The 22,548-nt window shown below is 45.0% G+C and overlaps 1 protein-coding gene across 1 annotated transcript in view; it reads left to right on the forward strand.

Annotated features, from left to right (window-relative positions):
- Positions 1–513: 513 nt before the first annotated feature.
- The window catches only part of Alox5ap (arachidonate 5-lipoxygenase-activating protein), a 33,777-nt gene continuing 11,742 nt past the window's right edge, over positions 514–22,548 (forward strand). The window contains exons 1-3 of the mRNA XM_013027279.1: positions 514–631; positions 9,820–9,919; positions 20,359–20,429. Coding sequence (XP_012882733.1) covers positions 562–631; positions 9,820–9,919; positions 20,359–20,429 — 241 coding nt within the window. The 5' untranslated portion in view covers positions 514–561. The remainder of the gene's footprint in view (positions 632–9,819; positions 9,920–20,358; positions 20,430–22,548) is intronic.

Below are 22,548 nucleotides of genomic sequence, written 5' to 3' on the forward strand. Positions count from 1 at the left end.
TGCTGCCACGAGGGATGGTGGTGACTCTCAGACCCTCGTGTTTCTGCGTGAGTTAATGCCGGGCAGGTTTTTAGTCCAGGATTCGCTCTGGAGCATCTCAAGGAGGCCTTCTATGACAAGGCCATGCAGGAAAACACGCTACCACCTCCAGGCTTCTCTTCCAAGCTCTGATTCTCCTGGCAGGTAGGTCACATGGAACCACTGACTGGACATTTTGGTAGCCAATAAAAAAGAAGTAGGAGGAGGAGGAAGAGGTGGAGGACAAGAAGAAAGATGGAGAAGGAGAAGGGAGAAGAAGGAAGAGGAGGAGGAGAAGGAAGAGAAAGAGAAGGGAGGAGGAGGAGGAGAAGAAGAAAAAAGGAGGAGGAGAAGAAAGAAGAAGGAGGAGAAGAAGAAAGAAGAGGAGGAAGAGGAGGAGGAGGTCCTGTGTTTAAGTGTGTTGGAGCCACTAGGAAACTGCAATGAGGAAAGGCAGGGTTCAGGCCTGCACTTCCCCTTCCTGAACAGTGGGCTGTGGTGCTGGGGCCAGACCAGTTCCCCTCTTCAGAGCCTGCCACAAGCATGGACCAAGAGACCCTGGGCAATGTTGTCTTGTTGGCCATCGTCACCCTCATCAGCGTGATCCAGAATGGTAAGGGAAGCCCCTCACTCTGGGATCAGAGGGGTGTTTGGTTTGTAGCTGTTTGTAAGTCAGACTTAGGCTGTTGTGTACACACAGGTTTGCCTTCTCTACTTGTTTCTTTGTATTCGAATGTATAGAGGTGCATGGATTTCTGGTGAATGTGAAATTTTCCCCCTGTCTTTGTTTCATGAGATGACTCACCATTGCTGCAGAGAAAGGCAGCAACCTGAAGGGCTGGTACAATCTCTCCCCTTCCCTGCCCCCACTGGTGCTTGCGATCAGCATTTTAACTATTAATTAATGTGGCCAGGGAAGGGGGTGGGTGGCAAAAAGCCCAGACAGGGGGGCAGGAGACATATGATCACTCAGACGTCTGGCGTGGTGCTCACCTGCATTACAACTAAGGTTACCTGCCATCTGTGTATGAAAGGAAGAAAGAAAAAAAAAAGAGTGGATTGGAGAGATATAAAGTGAAAGTCACCTTATGGTTATTTACTTACGTGTTGTTTTTCTTTTATGAGTTTTGATAATACATTCTTTCTCTATAGCAATGTATTGAAGTCTTTCATATGTATCAGAGAGAGAAGGAGAGAGAGAGAGAGAATTATCTTTGTTTGAGATTTGCATTTGCAAGATCTGCAAAAAGGCAGGACTAGTAGAACTGTTTCTAAAGTTTTGAGTTAAGCCCACTGGCCTCAGGTGTTGTGTGTATGTGTGCGTGTGTGTGTGTGTGTGTGTGTGTGCGCGCGCGTGTGCTGGTACTGGAGCTTGATTTCAGGGCCTGCTACTCTTGCTTAAGTTTATCACCCAAGGTTTGCTCTCTGCCACTTGAATCCACAGCTCTACTTCTAGTTTTTGTTTTTGTTTTCTGCTAGATAATTGAAGATAAGAGTCTTGGAGATTTTTCTGTCTGTGCTGGCTTTGAGCCTGGATTTTCAGATCTCCACCTCCTGAGTAACTAGGATTACGGGCACGAGCCACCAGCTCCTGGCTGCCCCAGGTTATTTTTATAAGTGTCTCCAGCAGTGGCTTTGGTTTATGGTTTCTTAGGCTAGGGACAACAAGAGCATAATTACTAAGGATAACAGCTACCGCTTCACAGTAATTCTGGAATGAGTTTACTGTCACAAATTGGAACCTGGTAGACTGGATTACTGTGGATATTATGCCCTTGGTCTCCATTCTGACTGTGGACAGATGGTGATTTTTGCTTTCTGGGCACAGCCCAAGGCTTCTCTCCACATCTCACCCCCATCAAAAAGACCCCATTTTGCACAGTCAAGTATGCTCCTCCATGGATCAACACTTCACTGTTTGCGGGCCCAAACATTTTCATATTCAAATACCCCATTATATCACACCATCGAATAGCAGCTCAGAGAGGGAACAAGAGACTCAATTAGGCAGCCCCGTCCTCAAGCCACTCACTGCTGTTTTTCATTGGGGCTTCCTTGTCTCTAGCACATTGAGAAGGGGTGGGTGGGATAAATAGTCACCATGTATCTACCTATAGAGACCATGGTCTGCACCAGCTAGGACCCGGGTCCCTGAGGACATGGAAATGTGGCTCCTGTCTTAAAGGACAGGGGACAGAAGGCCACAGCAAACCAGCAGCTTTTGAAAAGTTGCATGGATAGGTGTGCAGTGGATTCTTAGCTCTGGGCGGCATTTTCCCTAACCCTAACCCTCCTTCCCCATACCCATCTTTATGCCTGATGATCATTGGTGATCAGTGTTCTCTCATAGGCCTGGGCAGTTAGGACTGGGATGTGCTGGGAAGGTCAAGTTCATTTTCTCCTGCTCTGTTTCATTGAGAGCTCAGGCAAGCTGCAAGTCTCCTTGTTGTGGGAATAGAACTCCTCTCCTCTCCTTGCTGGGATGTACCAGGGACCAGGCCCTCCACCATCCAGTGGCTGCTTAGCTTCTCTTACTACACTGGAGGTACATGGTGTGATTTCGGGGACTTGAACTTGATATCTGGTGCATTTGCTCCTTGGCTGGCACTCTACCATTTGAGCCATGCCTCCAACCCCAAGATTTCTAATCATTTGGCTGGTGGGAGGTACAATTAGAAATGGTGGAAACTCTGAGTCTAAATTAAATTTTGTGTGTGTGCTCGTGTACGTGTGTGTGTGTGCGCGTGTGTGTGTGCGCGTGTGTGTGCACGTACTGGGGCTTGAACTCAGGGCCTTATGCTTTCACTTGGCTTTTTTCACTCAAGGTTGGTGCTTTACCACTTGAGCCACAGCTCCCCTTTTGGCTTTTTGCTGTTTTATTAGATCTGAGAGTCTCATGAACATTTCTGTCCAGGGTGGCTTTGAACTACAATCCTCAGATTAAAACCTTCTGAGCAGCTAGGATAACAGGCATGCACACTGACCATAGAAGAGAATGACAGGACACAGTGATCTCTCCTGAAGACTTCCATGAACTGCTGTGTGAAATGGGGGCTTCCTGGCTGGGGAGACATTGCCAATAAGCAGGGAGCTACATTGCTGGGTGAGCGATATTAGAGATATTAGACTGCCCCAGCCCTTTCTAGCCCCAGGGAAGCCAGCTAGAAGAATGTGGACTCAGTGTGACTGCACAGAGCTGTCCTATCTGAGTTTCTGTGCTGTGTCCTTGTCACCTGTGGCTAGATGAATCGTGTTGTCCTTTGAGGGTATGACCCACGCTCCCAGGTCATCTGAGATCATCTGTGAGGACTTGTTTTTCCTTTTCTTTTCTCACTGTTCAAAATGCCTTCTCAGGGTAACAAAAATAATTCAAATGAGCTGGGACATCACACCTCTGCTTATTTGTAACTGAGTTTTTAGGCAAATGAGAAGGTCCAGATAGATGTAGGCTCAAAGCCGCTCTTTGTAATTCTAACTTAGCTTCCATATTGCAACCATAAAAATATGCAAAAGTTATATTTTCCTCCCTCCAACCCCCAAAGGCCATTCTGGGATCTTCTTGTTCTTTTTTTTTTTTAATCCCATGTCGTTACTAGGCACTTCACACTCTGTTTGTGTCCCAAGACAACAAGACAGCATCTGTCTGTCTTCTGAGGTTGAACAGAGCCTAGCCTGTCTTACACGACTTCCTCCTCTGACTTTGAACATTCTTTAGTCATCAAGACTTTTTCAACTTGTGTCTTTCTTCCAGTGTGATTGAGCTGAATGTAGATCCAGCACAACAGAGAAACTTTAAAATGTATCCTTCCGAGACACTTCTTCCAGAATTACCAATGCTGGGTTTCCCAGACAGTTACAGGAAGAGCACCACCACTTTCTCCAGTCAGCTTAGATGTGAAGTGAACCTGGGACAAACATGCTGGCTCCATTTAGGAATCTTTGACTTCCTGATTGGTCTAAGTGAACCTATACAGACTTTGTTTCCTTACTTTCAAGTACTCTGTTCAAGAAATTGCACGAACATTCACTATTGTTATAGAATAGGGTTTGTGTTACATGCCCAACTGTTCACGAAGTATTCTGAGCATGTTTAAGGCAGGCAGCCTTGGCTTACCTGTGACATTTGACAAATTGATTAGCTTACATGTATTTATTATCTGTGAATCTATGTGTGTATGTATCTATCTAGCCTACTATTGGCAGTTCTGGGATTTCAACATAGGCATTTGCACTTTTAACAGGTGCTCTACCACTTGAGCTATTCATCTCCCCGTTTCTGATTATTTTTGAGACAGGGTCTTTCTACCTTAAAAAAAATCTGGGTCTAGACTTATGATCCTTCTATTTATGCTTCCTATGCAGCTGGGTTGACAAATACATACTACCACATCCAACTTTGTGTGTGTGTGTGTGTGTGTGATGGGATCTTTTCAACTCTTTTTTTTTTTGCCTAGGCTAGCTTGAAACTGTAATTTTCCCATCTCCTTCCCAAGTAGCTAGGATTATAGGTGTGAACTACCATGCCCAGAGAGTTAAACAAATCTTTAATCACCAATGTCTCCAATATACGATGGGTTTACCAGGAATCAAACCCATCACAAGCAAAGGACATTTGTATTTAGAAAATTGATTTTTCAAAGGAAAGCAGCCTCATGAGCTGGGAAGGATGGACTGAGGGGAGGTTTGCCTTCTCAGAGCTGGGAACACTGAGCCAGGCCTGGTGATGAGAGAGGATGCCAAGGAAAGATGAGCTCCACTAGGGGCACTGTTCCCACATCCCTAGTGGTGTGGGCGAAGGTGGGAGAGGCTAGCAGCTCCCCTCCCCCCTCCAAGTCCCATCTGAGCTGAGAAGAGATAGCCTTCTATAATGAGGGTCTGTAAGCGCTGTGTGAAACAGCTGAGCTGCCATGGGTCTGCTGCTCCCTCTCAGCACACACACTCACAATGAAACCCCTAGACACCATATTTGCAGGCTTGACAATCTAGCTTGGAGTTGGATGGGCTCTAAAGAGCCAGGCTGGGAGATCAGGGCAAAGCTTCTTGTCCAAAGAGGCTCTACATCCCTCACCATGGTCCTCTGTGCAGGCCTCCGGGCTTCACACCATCCTGACCTTGAACAGTTGCACATTCGGGCCTCTGGGCATCATCATGTCATGGCCCATTGCCCCTGAAAAACTTACATACGAATAACAGACAGATTGGACACCAGAGGTGTATGCCAGAATGATCATCCAGTCAGAGGACCTAAAGGCTTGTGGAGGAGATGTGGATCTTCTGCTGGGGACTGATAGGTCCTGCAGGCTCTCCAATGATCTTGCAAGTCACATAGTTTTCTCCTAGCGACACCGTATTAAACCAGTGCACAGTATATCTCAAGCGGTGCTTTCCGCTCCCCTCCTATCTATTAAGAGCTCTGATTTTCGTTTCCTTTAATAAATCTTTACCATTTTACTTGATCCTCCATGTCAGTGTACTCATTCTTCAAGACCATAGAGACAGGTGTTGCAGTTTTTTAGTATCATTTACATCACACCCTCCTCCACAACTTCTCCTGTCTGAGCACTCCGGTCACAGGGAGTGTACAGCCCACTGGCCACAACCTTCTTCTTCTTCAGCCTTCTTTGGGTTAAGCACAATGTTCTATGCTGCGGTGCCTTGCATTATTATTTAATGCTTACATCTTGAGATCTGTGTGTGTGTGTGTGTGTGTGTGTGTGGTGTGTATTATTCATTCCTATTTTAAAGATTAAACACAGCAAGACCTAGAGGTTAAGACCAAGCCAGTAGAGATGGAACTGGTATTCAAACTTAACTGTCTTGTCTAGAGAACAAACCCTCATTCTATGTATATTGCCTCCTATTCATTTCCTTAGGCGCTCACTTCTCAGGAAGTTGGTTCTCCTGAGCTGAAATCTACCACTCTGTGTCTTTCAGTCAGTGGTTCTAGTACCATTGTCTGGAATAGCTTTCCTTGTGCCTGCTACTTCTTTGTAACATCACTTCTGCAGCATTGTTTCCCATGTGGCTTTTGTTTTGGAGCCTTTATTATTGATGATTGGGTTGAGTTGCCTCTCCCCTTCTGAGGTTCTTTTCTTGTTTCTTTTCCCTTCCCTTCCCATCCCTCCCTTTCATTCCACTCCCCTTCCCTTCTCCTCCCCTTCCTCTCCTCTCCACTCTTTTCCTTCCTTCTTTCCTTCCTTTTATTTTGGTGTTGCTGAGAATCAAACATAAGGTCTAGTGCATGCATAACATGAATTTTTTTACCACTGAGTTGTCTCCCCAGCCCATCTTCCAAGCACTTCTAAATGAAGACAGGTGTCCCCTGTGCTGGGAATCTGTTTCTGACACACAGACACCAGTTCTGTCAAATGAATTGACATATGAGTTCTTCTTTTGTGGACTTGTGTCAATCATGCTGTTGATTCATATGGACCTGATGATTAATTAAATTTCAAGATCTTAGATGATCCTGAGAGACTTGAGTTCTTGAGCTCTTGAGTTCTCTGCCCTGCAGTTTTCTCACCCTGAAGGTGCTGGGTTCTTGGTAATTGCAACTGTATCAGTCTGTGAGGGTCCTCACTCCTAGTTTTGACTTAGTATTGTTAGCAGCTAGACAAGCTCAGTGTGCTCTTTGTGCATATAGTTTCTAGAACCTACTAGAGTATTACAAGCGGTTGGGAGTGAGTGGCTGGTTAGGAGAGGGCAAATGTAGATAATTCTTCCAAGTTGGTCTAATAAAGGAGAGGTTGCCTGGCACCAGTGGCTCATGTCCATAATCCTAGTTATTTAGGAGGCTGAGTTCTGAGGGTGGTGGTTCAAAGCCAGCCTGAGCAGGAAAGTTTGTGAGACTCTTATCTCCAATTAACCAACCAAAAACAGGTTCAAACTGATAGAGCTCTAACCTTGAGCAGAAAAGCTCAGGGACTGTGCCCAGGCCTTGAGTTCAAGCCCCACAACTGCCAAAGAAAAGGAGAGATCATCCCTGGTGGAATATTAATGGGACCGAGGCATACTTACTTTTGTTTGATTTTATGGGTAGGATAGGGAGCACAGAAGAGACTGTGAGTTCTAGGAACGGGGACAGCAACAAAGACGTAAAGAATGCAGCTAGGATGGGCCAGATTATGGGTAGAGAGCTTCCTTTTCTTTTTGGAAAAAAGGGAAGATTTTCCTTTTCTGAGTAGGAATGGGAAGAGAAGAGGCAGATGCTGAGAAGGGTAGCCAAGCTGTGCTTCTGGTTGAGAAAATATACTCTACATTTGGTAATACTAGCCTTGTTTACATGCTTGGTGATGGGGGGCGCCATCTTGGATTCTGGAAAGAAAGGGATGGGAATCCTTTCCAACTTTCTGCTTGGTTGAGATTCTCAGATGGGAAGATGTATTATATACCCTGGGTAGCTGATGGAATCCTGTGGAGGGCTTTCACATGACAGCATGGGGGAAGATAGATGCTCAGCTAGTTTTGAATCCCCAGCTTCACTTTGCAGTGGCTCTGATCAAGTGACTCCCCACCCCCTTCCCCACCACTGGTGGTGTCCCTGTCTATAGAGCAGGGACAGTATCAGCCACTTCACAGAGCTAGGACAGGGCTCAATAAGCAAATGTATATCAAGTTCCTACCAGATTGCCTGGAGTGTGGTTAATTCCTGATCCCACAGGTATGCACAAAATGGATAGAGTCCCATAAAGGGTGTATTTTTTGTCAAAAAAACCCGTAAGAGACTTATTCATTTATACAATTCATACATCCCCCTTTTTATGTCTTTTTTTCATTTTCTTTTGAGGAGACTAATACAAAGTGGATAAAAAGGAAACTTATAACTTCCTCCTTCCACTCTTGAAATAGAAACACAGAATAACATAAGAGAGTGAGGAGAGCAAGAGAGTCTTCATCTCCTCACGGTTCAACCTGAAGTCACACCCAGGCTTCTCTTACACTCATATACCTCTCCCCCCCCAATCAATTTCCACATCCTTCCTCTTTTCTGATGCTTGTAAACACCTATGACATTGGAGATAGAGTGGCTTTCTGATTATCCTCTGCTTAAGTCCATCCTTGTTAATCAATTCATGTTGCTCTCAAATAGAACTAAATTCTAAGTCTCTTCATGTGGCTTCCTCCCAGGTCACAACCACTCTGCAAAATCCAATAGATATTCAACCTCTCTTCTTCCCTCCCCTTCCACTCCAATTTCCTAGTGGTATTGAATTCAGGGCCTGTGCTACAAGGCAAGTGCTCTACCACTTGGGCCATAACCTCAGTCCTTTCTTTTACTCTAGATATTTCTCAGATAGGGTGTCATGCATTTGCCTGGAGCTGGTCTCAGACTTCTGTTGCTATAGCTGGGATTATAGGTATGAGCCATGGTACCTGGCTCCCATGGACATTTCTTTTTTGGACCCTGACTTAGATACTATTTCCAATTGAGCTTCACTCTAGGCATCTGAGAGAGCATACTTCAGAGACATTTTTCTTTTTTATCCATCATTCACCACACTCTGCAATTTTTAAAAAAAATTAATTGTTATCAAGATGATGTACAGAGGGGTACAGTTACATATGTCAGGTAAGGAGTATATTTCTCTTTGGACAATGCACACTCTATAGTTTCAATGTATGTGGTTTGTTTACTGTGTATGATCTGTCTCTCCCTCTACTGTCCTTGCTAGGACATAAGTCTGAAGCTCTTTGTCTTGTTAGTTCTCCGATGCAAGCAAAATATCTGGCATATGGGAAGGGATAATAGATGCATGTTCTTGAAAGAATAATTTGTTACTCATCTGAGACCTACTGGGTCCTGATCCCCAGTTTTCATCCCCCAACCACAGACAATTGTCCCCTCTGGACCTTTGCAAATGTTCTGACTCTTTTTTTTTTGTTGTTTTTTTTTTGGGTCCGGTCGTGGGGCCTGAACTCTGGGCCTGGGCGCTGTCCCTCAGCTCTTCAGCTCAAGGCTAGCACTCTACCACTTGAGCCACAGCGCCACTTCCGGCTTTTTTCTTTTTGCTTATGTGGTGCTGAGGAATCGAACCCAGGGCCTTGAGCATGCAAGGCAAGCGCTCTACCACTGAGCCACCTTCCCAGCCCATGTTCTGACTCTTGATAGCTGCTTGACTCATTTCTTCTTGTTCTTCAGATTTGATCCTAGGTGGTATTTTCTTTACAAGTCCTTCTGTGACCCAAACAATGAGTTAAGCTGTGGGCTTTGACTCTTGGTAGCATTCTGAACTCCTGAGATCTCATCTGAGCATGCATCTCGTGCTTTACTTGTTGCTTCTTTAGACTGCAAGAACCTTAAAGCAGGAGCTATGTTCTGCTTGCTACTGTGCCGTCAAGTCCAAGGGTAGTGACCAGGGGATAGCACACGCTAAGTACATATTTTTTCTTCTAAATGACACTTGAGGGAGAAGATTTAGGGTTTCCCTAAATCAAGGTAAGAAACCGTGTGTGAGTGTGTGTGTGTGTGTGTGTGTGTGTGTGTGTGTGTGTGTGTCCACTAGGGCTTGAACTCAGGGCCTTGGGTTGTTTCTTAGCTTTTTTGGCAGTCTACCTACCACTTGAGTCACAGCTCCACTTCTTGCTTTTGAATGTTTAATTGTAGATAAGATTCTCATGAACTTTCTGGCCCAGACTGGCTTTGAATCACAATCCTCAGATATCAGCTTCCTGAGTGGCTAGGATTACAGAGTGTGAGCCATTGATGCCCAGCATAGAAGCATTTTAATGTTTTATTTAAACAATTAAATGCATCTCCTGAACGTGCCTGAAATGAACCAGATCCAAATCTTCCCTCCGCAGGGTTCTTTGCCCACAAGGTGGAGCACGAAAGCAGGATGCAGAATGGGCGGAGCTTTCAGAGGACTGGAACCCTTGCCTTTGAGCGGGTCTACACTGCCAAGTGAGTTCAAATCCTTGCAAGATTGAGGATTATCAACCAACACAATCTGTCTGCCTCATCCAATGGGCTCCCAGAAGGCTGAACTTCACCAGGAGGGCTTTGTGGATGCCCTTTCTCAGATTTGTGAGCACCAGTACTAGAGGGAAGAAATGAGAGGTTGGGGGAGGGGGCCCTGTGGCCTCTGTGGCTCCAGACACTTAGAACCAGTCTCGTCTGGGGAGCTGACCATTTTCTGGTGGGTGAGTCTGGTAGAGCCCACTAAAATGCAGACCAGTCGTAAGGCCATTACGGGCTGCCAAACAACAGGCAGTGTCCACTGGCAAAGCCATCCTCCAGCTGCCCTTCCTTTCTCGGGTGGCAGTCTGCAGGTGACCTCAATGAGTTTCTTCACAACAGCTCCCTTAAGCAACCTGGACAAGAACAGAACGTACAGGGCATTGTGCAATGCTATTTCCCTTCTCTGGCTCTGTATTTTTGAATAGAAGATCTGCTTGGAAACACCTGGACAGCTCAGGGAAGAGGGGTGTAGGTTCTATTTAGGATGCAAATCGGAAAGGATGTTATGCAAATATGTGCCTCTTTCTTTATGCAGAATGTATTTAAATAGATCAGCCAAAGAGCTGCTCCTCTGCCGGTGACAGAATGGAAGGCTTCCTACTGTGCAGTGGGCTGAAGTAGGGAGCGGGCCTTCAGTTCCAGACAGAGGTGACACGGAGGTCCCCAGGGCTCCTTTGTGAATGGAGTTGTAACCACCAGAGGGATGTATATTGAGAGTCAGGAGCAGTATGAACAGACTCAGGGACAAGCAAAGTCTCTGTGGGGGTAGATGGGAGAGGGGCCCTCTCCAGGCAGTCACCCCTCTAGATAGGGAACATTCTCATCCTGTGAGGTGTAGAGACAGTCTTCACCATTGCGAGCGGACATCTGTGGTTTCTTTTCTCCACTAGCTTCTAAAGCAGCTCACTGCCTGGTCTGAACCACTTGAGGACACATGGCAGAATTGCCACGGGCTGATTTCCTAATCCTTCCTCACCCCTCTGCCTTTTCAGGCCATTCCTGGCGGCTCATTCAGCCCCCATCAAGCACCCTCAGACTCCTCCCCCTCTATGCCACCTACCTGCTACAACCCGCTTCCTCGAAGCAAGCTCTGTAAGGAAACTCCAGCAGTCCCAGCTCAGAGAAACCATTTGCTGAAAAGCTTATACGGAGATTTCTTTTTTACTTTTCTTTATTTAAGTGCCAGAACTAGGGCTTGAATTCAGGGCCTTACGCTCTCACTTGATTTATTCACTCAAGGCTGGTGAATTACTTGAGCCACACTTCCACTTCTGGCTTTTTGCTGGTTAATTTGTGATTAAAAAAAAATCTCATGGGCTTTTCTGCCAGGCTGGCTTTGAACCATGATTCTCAGATCTCAGCCTCCCAATAGCTTGGATTAAATAGGTGATCCATCAATACCTGGTGATCCCTGGTGGAAGATTTTTATTTTAACGTCTGGGACTTTGGTGCATTAGTTAGTTCTCCTAATCAGTTTAAAAGACATGACAAAAATATTGACCTATTTGGAGGGGCTCTCAATCTTTTTGTAGCATTTGTTGGGGAGGGGGGAACAAGAGGTCACTTAGGAATAAGCCACATTGCTGGGTGTTGATGGCTCACGCCTGTAATCCTAGCACTCAGGAGGCTGAGATCTGAGGATCATGGTTCAAAACCAGCCCAGGCAGGAAAGTCTGTGAAACTCTTATCTCCAATAAATCACCAGAAAAACCAGAAGTGGCGCTGTGGCTCAAGTGGTAGAGCGCTAGCCTTGAGGTGAAGCGCTGACAGACAGTGCCCAGGCCCAGCATTCAAGCCTCATGACCAAAAAAGAAAAAGAAAAGAAAAGAAAGACACATTATGTGTCAGCTTCTCTAAGAATAGAATCCAGGGCTGGGAAGGTGGCTCAGTGGTAGAATGCTTGCCTAGCATGCATGAAACCCTGGGTTGGATTCCTCAGTAACACATAAACAGAAAAAGCCAGAAACGGGGTTGTCAGGTGATAGAGTGTTAGCCTTGAGCAAAAAAAGATCAGGGACAGTGCCCAAGCCAGAGTTCAAGCCCCAGAATTGACAAAAAAGAAAAGAAAAGTAAAAAGAATAGAATCCACTGGAGCCTTAATCATTTACCTAGTAGCAGGGTCCTGCCACCCAGATGATTATATTTTTTGTTGGGGCACTGAGTTCTCTGTGTGTGTGTGTGTGTGTGTGTGTGTGAGAGTGTGTGTGTGAGTGTGTGTGTGAGTGTGTGTGTGTGTGTGTGTCCTGGGACTTGAATTCAACTCTTGCTTGGCTTTTTTACTAAAAACTGTTATAGCTCTACAGCTCAAGCCACACCTATATCTCTGGGCTTTTTGTTGGTTAATTGCAAGTCAGAATTTCTTGGATTTTTCTGAGGCTTTGAACCTCGATCCTCAGACCTCAACCTCCTGAGTAGCTAGGATTATAGGTGCAGGGCCTAAATTCTTGTGAGCTCTTCAGCGTCTGCATGGAAGTGAAGTCTCCATATTTTCCAGCAAAGCACAAGAAATGGGGTTGCTCAGGCTGCCTCACTGGTGTCACTTCCCCCACCGAGAACGAAATAGCTATGTTTCTAAGAAGACAGTGAGTTAACACGTGACCTCACTGGCTGCCAGCCTCCAAATTGCAGAAGTACCATGGTGTGGCTGGTGGCTGAGCTGTGTCACTTAGAAGTGTGGTTTGGAAATTCTGCAATTCTTCCCAAGGTAAGAAGATGTGAAGGGAGAGGGATGGATGATTGTTGTGTCTGGGGATCCACACCATGTGAGTACTCAAACTAATTCTCAAAACCCCTGTGTCTTGGCAAAGTGGCAACTTCGCTTCTGTCAGACGGGAAAGGAAGGGAGGAAGAGGCGGCATGGAGAGGTAGGAAGTAAGGGTGGAGAGTTTTCCTTAAGATAAGGGTGGCTCAGCTACTGCTGTGGTTCTCTTACAAAGACCACTTCCTCCCTGGCCCAAACCACTGTTCATGTGTGCCTTTGGCAATGGCACAAAGGAACCAGACATCAGTGTAGCAGGCTTCCACACCGGCAAGAACCAGAGGCACCAAAGCTGTTGGTCTGTTCCAGGAAACGACTGGGTTTCTATAGTAGGAAGTCATCTCCCAGTAGGTTTTCCAGTGGCTTCCCTAAGCACCAAAAGCAACATATCCACAGGAATGCAGGAAGAACAGAGCATTCATTTAATCTAAAACTATACCCAATGTGTGTGTATGGTGTGTGTGTGTGTGTGTGTGTGTGTGTGTGTGTGTGTGTGTGCCAGTCCTGGGGCTTGAACTCAGGGCTTGGCCATTGTCCCCTAGCTTTTTAACTCAAGGCTGGTGCTCTACCACTTGAGCTGCACCTTCATTTCTGGCTTTGGCTTTTGGTTGGTTCTTTGGAGATGAGAGTCTCATGGACTTTCAGCCCAGGCTAGCTTCGAACTACGATCCTCAGTTCTCGGCTTTCTGAGTAGCTAGGAGTGTGCTAGAGCCTGACACACCACCTTTCATATATAGATGGACAGTAGTATGTGCATGTAATTTATGAATAAATAGGCCTGCCATATGTTTGCCTAATTCAAACCTTGGGTTGATAAGGTGAGGGAGTGTGTGGATCATGCCCATGAATAAAGGAAAGTAGTATCTAGGGTAAATGAAATTGGTGGAGGGAAAAGCCCAATGTGTGCTTTTTAGCTAGACTCTGACTATTGCTTGATGGAGATAGCTTGTGGTTAACAGTCACCCCACCCTCATATTGCATCAGAACAGACCTGGCTTTCCTAATGACCTGTCTTGCTGCTCATCACCCAGTCAAGCAGGGATTAAGACCCAGAAGGAGCTGAAACTTGACTCTGTTCACATATAAAGAGCATAGCTCTGCACTTGGAGTCCTGGCTCAGTTGATAGATTACTAGTCAATGAGTGAACGCATCAGGAACCAAGGTTGAGTCCTGGTCTTGTACCAAAAGGAAAAAAAAAAAGAAAACAGAAAGAAAAGTAATGTTTAAATAGGAATACAGGTTGACCCATTGTCATCATGTTGAAAAAAGAACTTCACAATTTAGGCGAGGGTGAGGGAGTGTAGTTGTGGAGGTGGGAGGGAAGGGATGGTAGGGGAAAAACAAAGGAAGAGGCAACAATGCTTGACAAGAAATGTACTCATTACCTTGCTCATGTAACTGTAACCCCTCTGTACAGTATTTTCCCAATAAAAAACTTATTAAAAAAAAAAAAAGAGCCGGGCACTGGTGGCTCACGCCTGTAATCCTAGCTACTCAGGAGGCTGAGATCTGAGGATTGAGGTTCAAAGCCAGCCTGGGGAAGGAAAGACCGTGAAACTCCTATCTTCAATAAACCACTAGAAAACCGGAAGTGGCACTGTGGCTCAAGTGGTAGAGTGCTCACCTTGAGCTGAAGAGCTCCCAGGCCCAGAGTTCAAGCCCCGAGATGGACAAAAAAAAAAAAAAACATAAAAAAAAGAAAAGGACCTTGAAGGTCAGAAATTATATGAAAGTTGGAATAATTGTTTAATATACTTAATGTGTTACTCTGGCGAAGAAACAAAGAAAGAAAGAAAGGAAGGGCGGAAGGAAGGAAGGAAGAAAGAAAGAAAGAAAGAAATCCTAGCTATTCAGAAGGCTGAGATCTGAGGATCACGATCCAAAGCCAGCCCAGGCAAGAAAGTCTGTGAAACTCTTATCTCCAATTTACCAGCAAAAAGCCAGAAATGGAGATCAGCCTCAAGTGTTAGAGTGCCAGACTTGAGCAAGAAGTTTGAGGGAAAGCTGCCCAGGCCTTGAGTTCAAGCCCCAGTACTGGTGATTGAAAAAATATATATATACGTATATGTATATATATATATATATATACATATATATATATAATTCTATGCTCTAGTACTAGTGGACATGTACCACTATCAGGCCCTTAATATTCTAGTTAGCACTTCTGGTTCCTCTTTGTGCAAGTAAACACTGGTTGCAGAAAGGAGAGTGGTGTCCAGAGCTGTGTAATTTCCTAAAATGTGCAATATGGATTCTACGTTCATGGCTCATTAGCAACGGTCACAAAGAAGAGCAGGTTCTTTACTGGCAGAATTTTGAGAACTTCTAATATGCTAAAAGGCAGTCTGATTTTTGGTTCTCCAAGAGAAGAATGTCTTATTCAATCGTAGATTCTTCCCTACCCTCAAGTTTTCTCCCCTTCTACTCTTCTCTTATTTTTCCTCTCCTATTCTTCCTCTCCTCTCCTCTTCTCTCTTCTCTTCTCTTCTCTTCTCTTCTCTCCCCTCCCCTCTTTCCCAGTCTTCCCTCACCTTTCCTCCCCTTTCTTTTTCTGTTATCAGAACATGTTCTGGAAATATCCAACATATTCTTCCTTGCACCTCTCAGCATCCCATGTAGACTCCATTTCAAGGTGTGTAGATTTGAACAATTATTTGAAGATAATGAGTTTGTAATGGTCCTATTGGTTTGCACCAATATTGTTATTATACTACTCTTAGTCGTAATATTTCCTTACTTTAAATCAAATTAATTGAAACCAATTAACAGAACAGTAGTGGCTCTGTGATGTAGCACTTGCCTAAAATGTGCAAGGTCATGGGTTCAATTACTGAGCACTCCTTACCCACCACACATAAACACATACCTCCCCCCCCATTACAGTGTTCCTGCATTTTACTCCTGAAAGTGGAGAAGAATGAGAGAGAAAACAGCACAAGTTCTGTTCATGACAGTGAACATGTAGGGCATTAAATTAGACATAGCACAGAGAATTCCTGTGAGACCTGCCTAGCAGCTCCAGTTTAGATTTCAAGAAATGAGAGTAGAAGTGAGGTTAACAGTTCTGGTTTGAAGAAAAGAATGGCATAAAGCTCAAACAAAACTCCAGAAAAGTGTAATGTGTCAGGACAGGACAGGACATTTCCACCGTGGTAGGAAGGAGGATATTGAAACAATAATTGCCTCTGTTCATTGAACGATTCTCATAAGCCACATGGCACCGTTTTCATTCTAGTCTGTCAATGGCAAAGGAGGCAATTACATATATCTTCCTTCACATCCTATAGAGGAAGAAATTGGAGAGTCTATGAGGCCAGGAAATGCATGCACATGCACATAGCCAATAAATGGCAGCCCTGGCGTTGTCAACAGGCCCTGTGGGTCCCCCTAGTGGCTCTATGGCTCCTGATCTCAAGGAGGGGCATGTGGACCTGGGGCTTTGCATGCACTGCGAATTTTGAATAGGACTGGCTTGTGTTAGCCCAAGGAAGAGAGGAAGAGCTTCTTCTCTGCCAGTTGGGAGAGATCCATTCTGTCCCAGACAGACCATGTTTTATTAGGAACCAAGGTTATTTGAAATAATAGGAGAGGGGGAGGGGAAGGAGAAAGGCAAGGGAGGAAGCGGGTAGGGGAGGGCAGGACAAGAGAGAGGAGGGAAAGGAAGAAGAGAGAAGCCAGGCAGGCTGCCTCAATCCTTTCAGGACGCACCTTCCATGAGCTGTGGGCCTTTGACTCTGTGCCCCATCTCCTAAAGATCCCCAGCACCATCAATAGCACCAAATGAAACTTTGGAAGATACTACTAAGATTCAGACCACAGCACCAGATTTCTCAGTAGTACCATGGAGGCCTGAGACCTGAGCAATTAGGAAAGCATCTTTGCTCAGAGAGTTTGCAAGCCATGAGCTAGTGGTCCTCATGCTGTAGCCAGGATCACTCCGGGGGCTTTTTGAAATAGATCCCTCAGCATCTTCCTCTAGCTCCTTCTTCAAAGTTCTCATTCTGGAAGTCTGAGGTGGACAAGCACTTGCATTTCTAATAAGTTCTCAAGACCATCCTCGAGAACCCATGCTTCATTGGTTAATTGATCAATTAATTATCTTGGTTTATTTTAGTTTATTATCTTTAAGTGGTTTGTATGACGGTTTTCCTTTCAACATCTTGAGAATCCCTGCTTTAGACTTTTGACTTTCAGATCTTCAGCGAGTCTTAGAATTGTTTCCAATCTCTTAGTTTTGTAGGTTAGAAAATTAGAAAATTAGAATTAGTTTAGCCAGGCACCCATGGCTCACATCTGTAATCCTAGCCACTCAAGTTCGGAGAGCTAAGGCTTGAGGTTTGAAGACAGTCCAGGCAGAAAAGTCTGTGAGATGCTTTTATCCAATTAACTACCCAAAAGCCAGAAGCAGAGGTGTGGCTCAAGTAGTAGAGTGCCAGCCATGAGCAAAAACGCTCAGGGAGAACACCCAGAACTTGAGTTCAAGAGCCCAGTACCAGCATACTCTCTCACACACTCCCCCCCAAAAACAAACTAACAAAAACAAAAAGATGCTTTGCCCTTGGTGAGCAGCTGATTAAAGTCAGAATAAGGACTAAGTTCTAGTCATGTGCTCTTCCCCATGTTCAGCTCTTCACGTCTTGTTCCATTGCGTTCCACGCTTTAGGCCTATTTATAGTCTCCATGTGAACTGCAAATTCCTCATGAGGCCACCTAGTGTTTAATTTAGATTGGTCAGAGGTTCAGGCCTGGCTTTGGTGATGGATCCTCCAGGTGTGGATCCTGACCTCTCCACCCCTAGCTGGGAGCCTGGGGAGAGTTAGTTTATGGCTGTGAGCCTGGGTTTGTCATCTACAACAGGGACAAAATTCTGTGGTAGGTAGAATAATGGCTTGCAGTACATGCCCACATCCTAATCCCGAGACACTCCCCACCCCCAATACATTACATTTCCCTGGTAAGGAAGAATGCTGGTTGTTCACTAGGGGTTATTCTGGATCATCTGGGTAGGACTCAGCGTAATCCTCAGGGTATTTTAAGTGGAGAAGGGGAGGCAGGTTTAACATCTGAAAATGGAAACAGCCAGGAATCAAAACAAGCTGGAGATCGGCAGAGGGGAGAGAGGCCAGGAACCCGACATTCCCCACAGAGATGAATAAAGATAAGCCTGCCACACCTTGACTTCAATTAATTAATTCATGAATAAATTTTGGTGCCAGTACTGGGGCTTGAACTCAAAGCCTTGCTTGTTTTTTGTTTTTTTTTCACTCAAGGCTGGTGCTTTTCCCCTTGAGCCACACCTTCACCTCTGGCTTTTGAATAGTTAGTTGAAAATAAGAGTCTCACAGAATTTTTCTGCCTGTGCTGAGTTAGAACTGTGATCCTCCGATTTTTAATCTCCATAGTAGCTAGGATTACAGCCACGAGCCACCACCACCTGTCACATACCTTGATTTTGCTCAGGAAGATCCATTTCAGACTTTTTTCCACTGGAACTTGTATTTTTTTTCTTCCAGCCACTAAGATTGCGGTGATTTGTTACAGAAGCTCCAGGAAACGAGCACACTTTAAAAATGATTACTTGTATGTTTCTCTTCCTTTACTTCTTTCTTTTTCTTCTTTTTGCCTCAAATCCTCACTTCCTATTTTCCTTTGAGTAATGATGAAAATCCTCACAGAGACCTATAGATCTCATCTCCTAATTAGGGCCTGCCTGATCCCGTCTTTATTTTTTTGCACATACCCCTTCATTCATTCCTTTCCAAGTGTTCTTACTATTCTTTATATACTCCAGACCCACCTTTGTGCATATACCTCAAGACCTTTGCATATGTAATATATGCACAATTTTTTTCTGCCTCAAATGCTCTTAGATAATTAATTGATTTTCTTACTTCCTCTTCTTTTTCTGAGTCTTTACTTGATGTCATCTCATCACAAACCCCTCTGTTAAAATCGCAAACCTCCCCAGCCCTCCCCTTCCCCTGCTTTGCCTTGCCCCTCCCTCTCTCTTATCATCAGCTTACAAATAGTATACTTTCCGTGTTGTGTGTTGCCGGAATCCCCCTTCCAGAATGGACACTTGATAGGGAGAGAGGTCATCCCAGCCCCTGACGGTGCTTGGCGGGGATCCCGTGTGCAACCCCTCATGGTTGAATACATTAATTAATGTGCACATTTCATCTTCAGTGTCTTCTCCTGCCTCTGGGCTGCAGGAGCTGGGTCTGTCCTGCTCCCATTTCTAGTCCCCATTCATACCTGCTGAACACACAATGTAACAGGACAGGAAGGAATGGGAGAAACAGAGTTGGGGACCTGTGACCTCAGCCCACCAGTGGAGGGAGACAATTATGTTCCTTCTCTCCCCTTGCCTCCTTCACTCCTCCTGTCCTTTCCCCCATCCATCCATCCATCTGTCCATCTGTCCATCCATCCATTCTATTCTGTTCCATTTCCTTCCTAGTTTTTCTTCTTTCTCTGTTGGAGATAACCCCAGTGCAGGTGATTCTCTAGTGATGATTTTCTTGCTTGTGGTTCTTCTTGCTCAAGTGTCTTATGAAGCCAGAGGTGATGGCTGGGTGTCAGCAAGGAGGAAAGATGTCCCACATGGTTTAATTCCTCATGGTTGCCTGACAGGAATCAAGCTGTGAGTATGCCTGTTGCTTAATTCTTGGGATATCTTTCCTCCATTCTCTTCCCAGTTGCCTTCCAGCCCTATGACTTGGATGGAGATGGGAAGATCTCAGACTGGAGATGCTACAGGTTCAGGAGAAATTCTGGGGCCAGATGCACTGCCTGGGGAGTGGACTTTGAAGGAGCACAGTTGCGGATAGGGTCTGGAACTTGTATTGTTTTTAAGCCACTAAATTTGTGGCCACTGGTTATTCAAGCTTGGGGAAACTCCTAGAGTGCTCTTGTGTACTCAGCGGAAAGCTCTTGTGTACTCAGCGGAAAAGGGTGGATTTAAGGTAACAATAGACATCAACTGAGAGCTCAGTGCCTGGTCCAAGGTATCCCCACCCCCACCCAGCCTCCTCAGGAGCTAGGATTATAGGTGTGAGCTCCATACCCAGCTTGAACTACTTTATATGTGAGGTAAGGACAGTTTCTGACACATAGGAATCAAGCCATTGGCATGCTAACTTTCTCCCATCAGTTTTTGTGAATGGATCCTGATTTCTTTCATGCTTCAAAGATTGCTTTCCTCCTTAGCCTGCTCTGCTGATGTGTATCTGCTATACTGAAGTTGTTAGTCAGGCTTTTCTTCCCCCCAGTTACACATACCCTGACTGTGACCACACCCTGCTGTCAGCATTGCTCACTTTTCAGTTCCAAGAAGTGCACGGATGCAGCCAGGAATGGGAAGGCTGCCAAAGTGAATACATCAGGAAACCAAGCTTTTTGATGGCTTCCCTATAGGAGACGAGTTAATGGATCCTTAACATGTATTTTCTTCTTGCCAGTGTGTTGCTGATGTGGCTGTTATGTGGGTTTTAGTGGGAGGATGTAACTGGAGTGATCAAAGGGGTTTGTGACTCTTGCACAGTGCTGGTCACTAATTTGGGGCTCCAGGTAATTTTCAGCGCATATCACAATAACACGTGTTCTCTTTCTTGTTGACAGCCAGAACTGTGTGGACGCGTACCCCACTTTCCTAGTGGTGCTTTGGACTGCGGGGCTACTCTGCAGCCAAGGTAACTCAGAATTTTTTTTTTTTCTAGAATGTGCATCTCACAGAGGTTAAAAAGGCACGCGCTATGTTGAAAAGCCTTTGCCTGACCTCCAGCTCTGATATGAGAAGCCCAGGAGAGCGGAGAGCCCTAGGGGGACCTGCTGTTCCCAGCATGCTCTGGGTGGCACTCCTCCGGTGATAATGCATTGCTAATACTTGCTTCCTGGGGGCTGGCTGAGAGCGGCTGTGCTGACAGGGGTGGTTTAAGGCTAAATGTGACTCAGAATCCTTAAGCAGTGTTAGTTCAGATACAAGGGCATTATAAATGAGAGTGCTCAGATACAAAGACATATAAACGACAGCGCCTGAAGCATCTATTCTGGGACTCGCTGTTGCTTAGCTCTTCTGCTAACAAGCTCCTGGCGTGGTGGCCCTTGAAGAATAGATGGTTCCAGAGTTGCTTCAAAATTAAATGGAGCAAGAGGCTGCTGGTGGCTCAAGCCTGTAATCCTAGCTACTCGGGAGGTTGAGATCTGAGGATCGCAGATCAAAGCCAATCCAGGCAAGAAAGTCCATGAGATGCTTATCACCAATTAAACAGCAAAAAGCCAGAAGTGGAGGTGTGGCTCAAATGGTTCAATGCCAGCCTTGAGCAGAAAAAAAACCAAAGGACAGTATACAGGTCCTGAGTTCAAGTCCCAGTAGAGGCACACACACATATACACAAGTTAAATAGAAATGAGAGTCATAGTTATTGGTTGATTTTGGAGATTTAGTATGTTGGCTTAGCCATCACTGGCATCTGTCAGCTTTGGTGATCAGTTCCAGGAAGGCCCATTCAAAGGGGCCATGAGCCATCTGCTGAAGAATTACTTAAACCTGTCATTTTCTCCCCACTCTGGAAAGTATATGGAATGGACATCAATCCCTCTCATTACCTGTGAGGATCCTTTGTTTGGGAAGAGAAAGTCATCTGTTCAAAATGACCTCACTGTCAGGCCACAGGGGCAAGACTAAGACCCAGATCTTTCAGTCCCAAATTCCAGAGTTTTCACAAGCATCTTCTTGTATTTTTCTAAATTTGCATATTAAATAGACATTGAATTTCTGTCTACTGAGATCTGTGCCTGGATATACAGGCATAGGGTTGGTAGATTGAGGGGCCGAATAAAGCAGAGACAACATGAAATGTACACTCATGGTCAAGATGAATCAGAGAAAAGTGGACAAATGGATACATGGATGCAAAGAACAAGGTACCAGGAAGGCTGAAGGCTAGGGGAGGCTAGCAGGAGCCACCCAAGGGCACTGTGTAGCTTCCCCTGGGCCTGTAGAGCTGCCATTAGCTTACCATTTATTTTCTATTTTCTATCCTGAGTGATGCAAGAATCATGTCTGGCATTATTTGAAAAAAAATCATATCAAACTATGCTTCTATTAGGAACTATGATTCCTTTCATGTCTAGCTGACATATGAGCTAGATGAGTCCACAGCATCTCTAACTAGGTGGGTTCAAAAGATGTCTAAAAGTGTTTTGGAGGCCTCAGAATATGCATATTCTGTCAAAACAAGCATTGACATTGCCTGGCCCAAATGCATCTGTCAGCCCTGATTATTGCTATTTGCTATGAATATAGAATATTATTTATTCATTTTTGTGGTACAGAAGTTTGATTTCAGGGCTTTGTATTTGCTATGGGATGCTCTACTTCTTGGTCTCCATATCTCCAGCTCTCCCTGCCTCCCGTTTTTCTTTGCTCTGGTTATTTTTGAGATAGGGTTTTGGTTTATCTTCATGGTGTTCTGGAGCATGATCCACTTATTTTCACTTCTGGCTCTACCTGGGAATGACAGGCATGTGCTACCATGTCTGACTTTTTCCATTGAGATGGGAATCTCATGAACTTTTTACTCAGCTATCCTCAAAACACAACTGATCTCATAAGTAGCTAGGATCACAGAAATGAGTCATCGTTACTCAATTAGATTGTAGGATATTTTAACTAGAAGGATTCTAATAGATCATTCTAGCCTAAAGTCCTTCCTTACATAGGAGGACCCCAAGGCCCAAAGAGACAAGTGGTGTGCTTAAATTTTAGAATTTTAGGGTCTCAATATGTTCCCAGTTGATGGTCCAGGT

The sequence above is a fragment of the Dipodomys ordii genome, unplaced genomic scaffold, assembly GCF_000151885.1.
Source record: "Dipodomys ordii isolate 6190 unplaced genomic scaffold, Dord_2.0 Scaffold102, whole genome shotgun sequence".
Lineage (NCBI taxonomy): Eukaryota > Metazoa > Chordata > Mammalia > Rodentia > Heteromyidae > Dipodomys > Dipodomys ordii.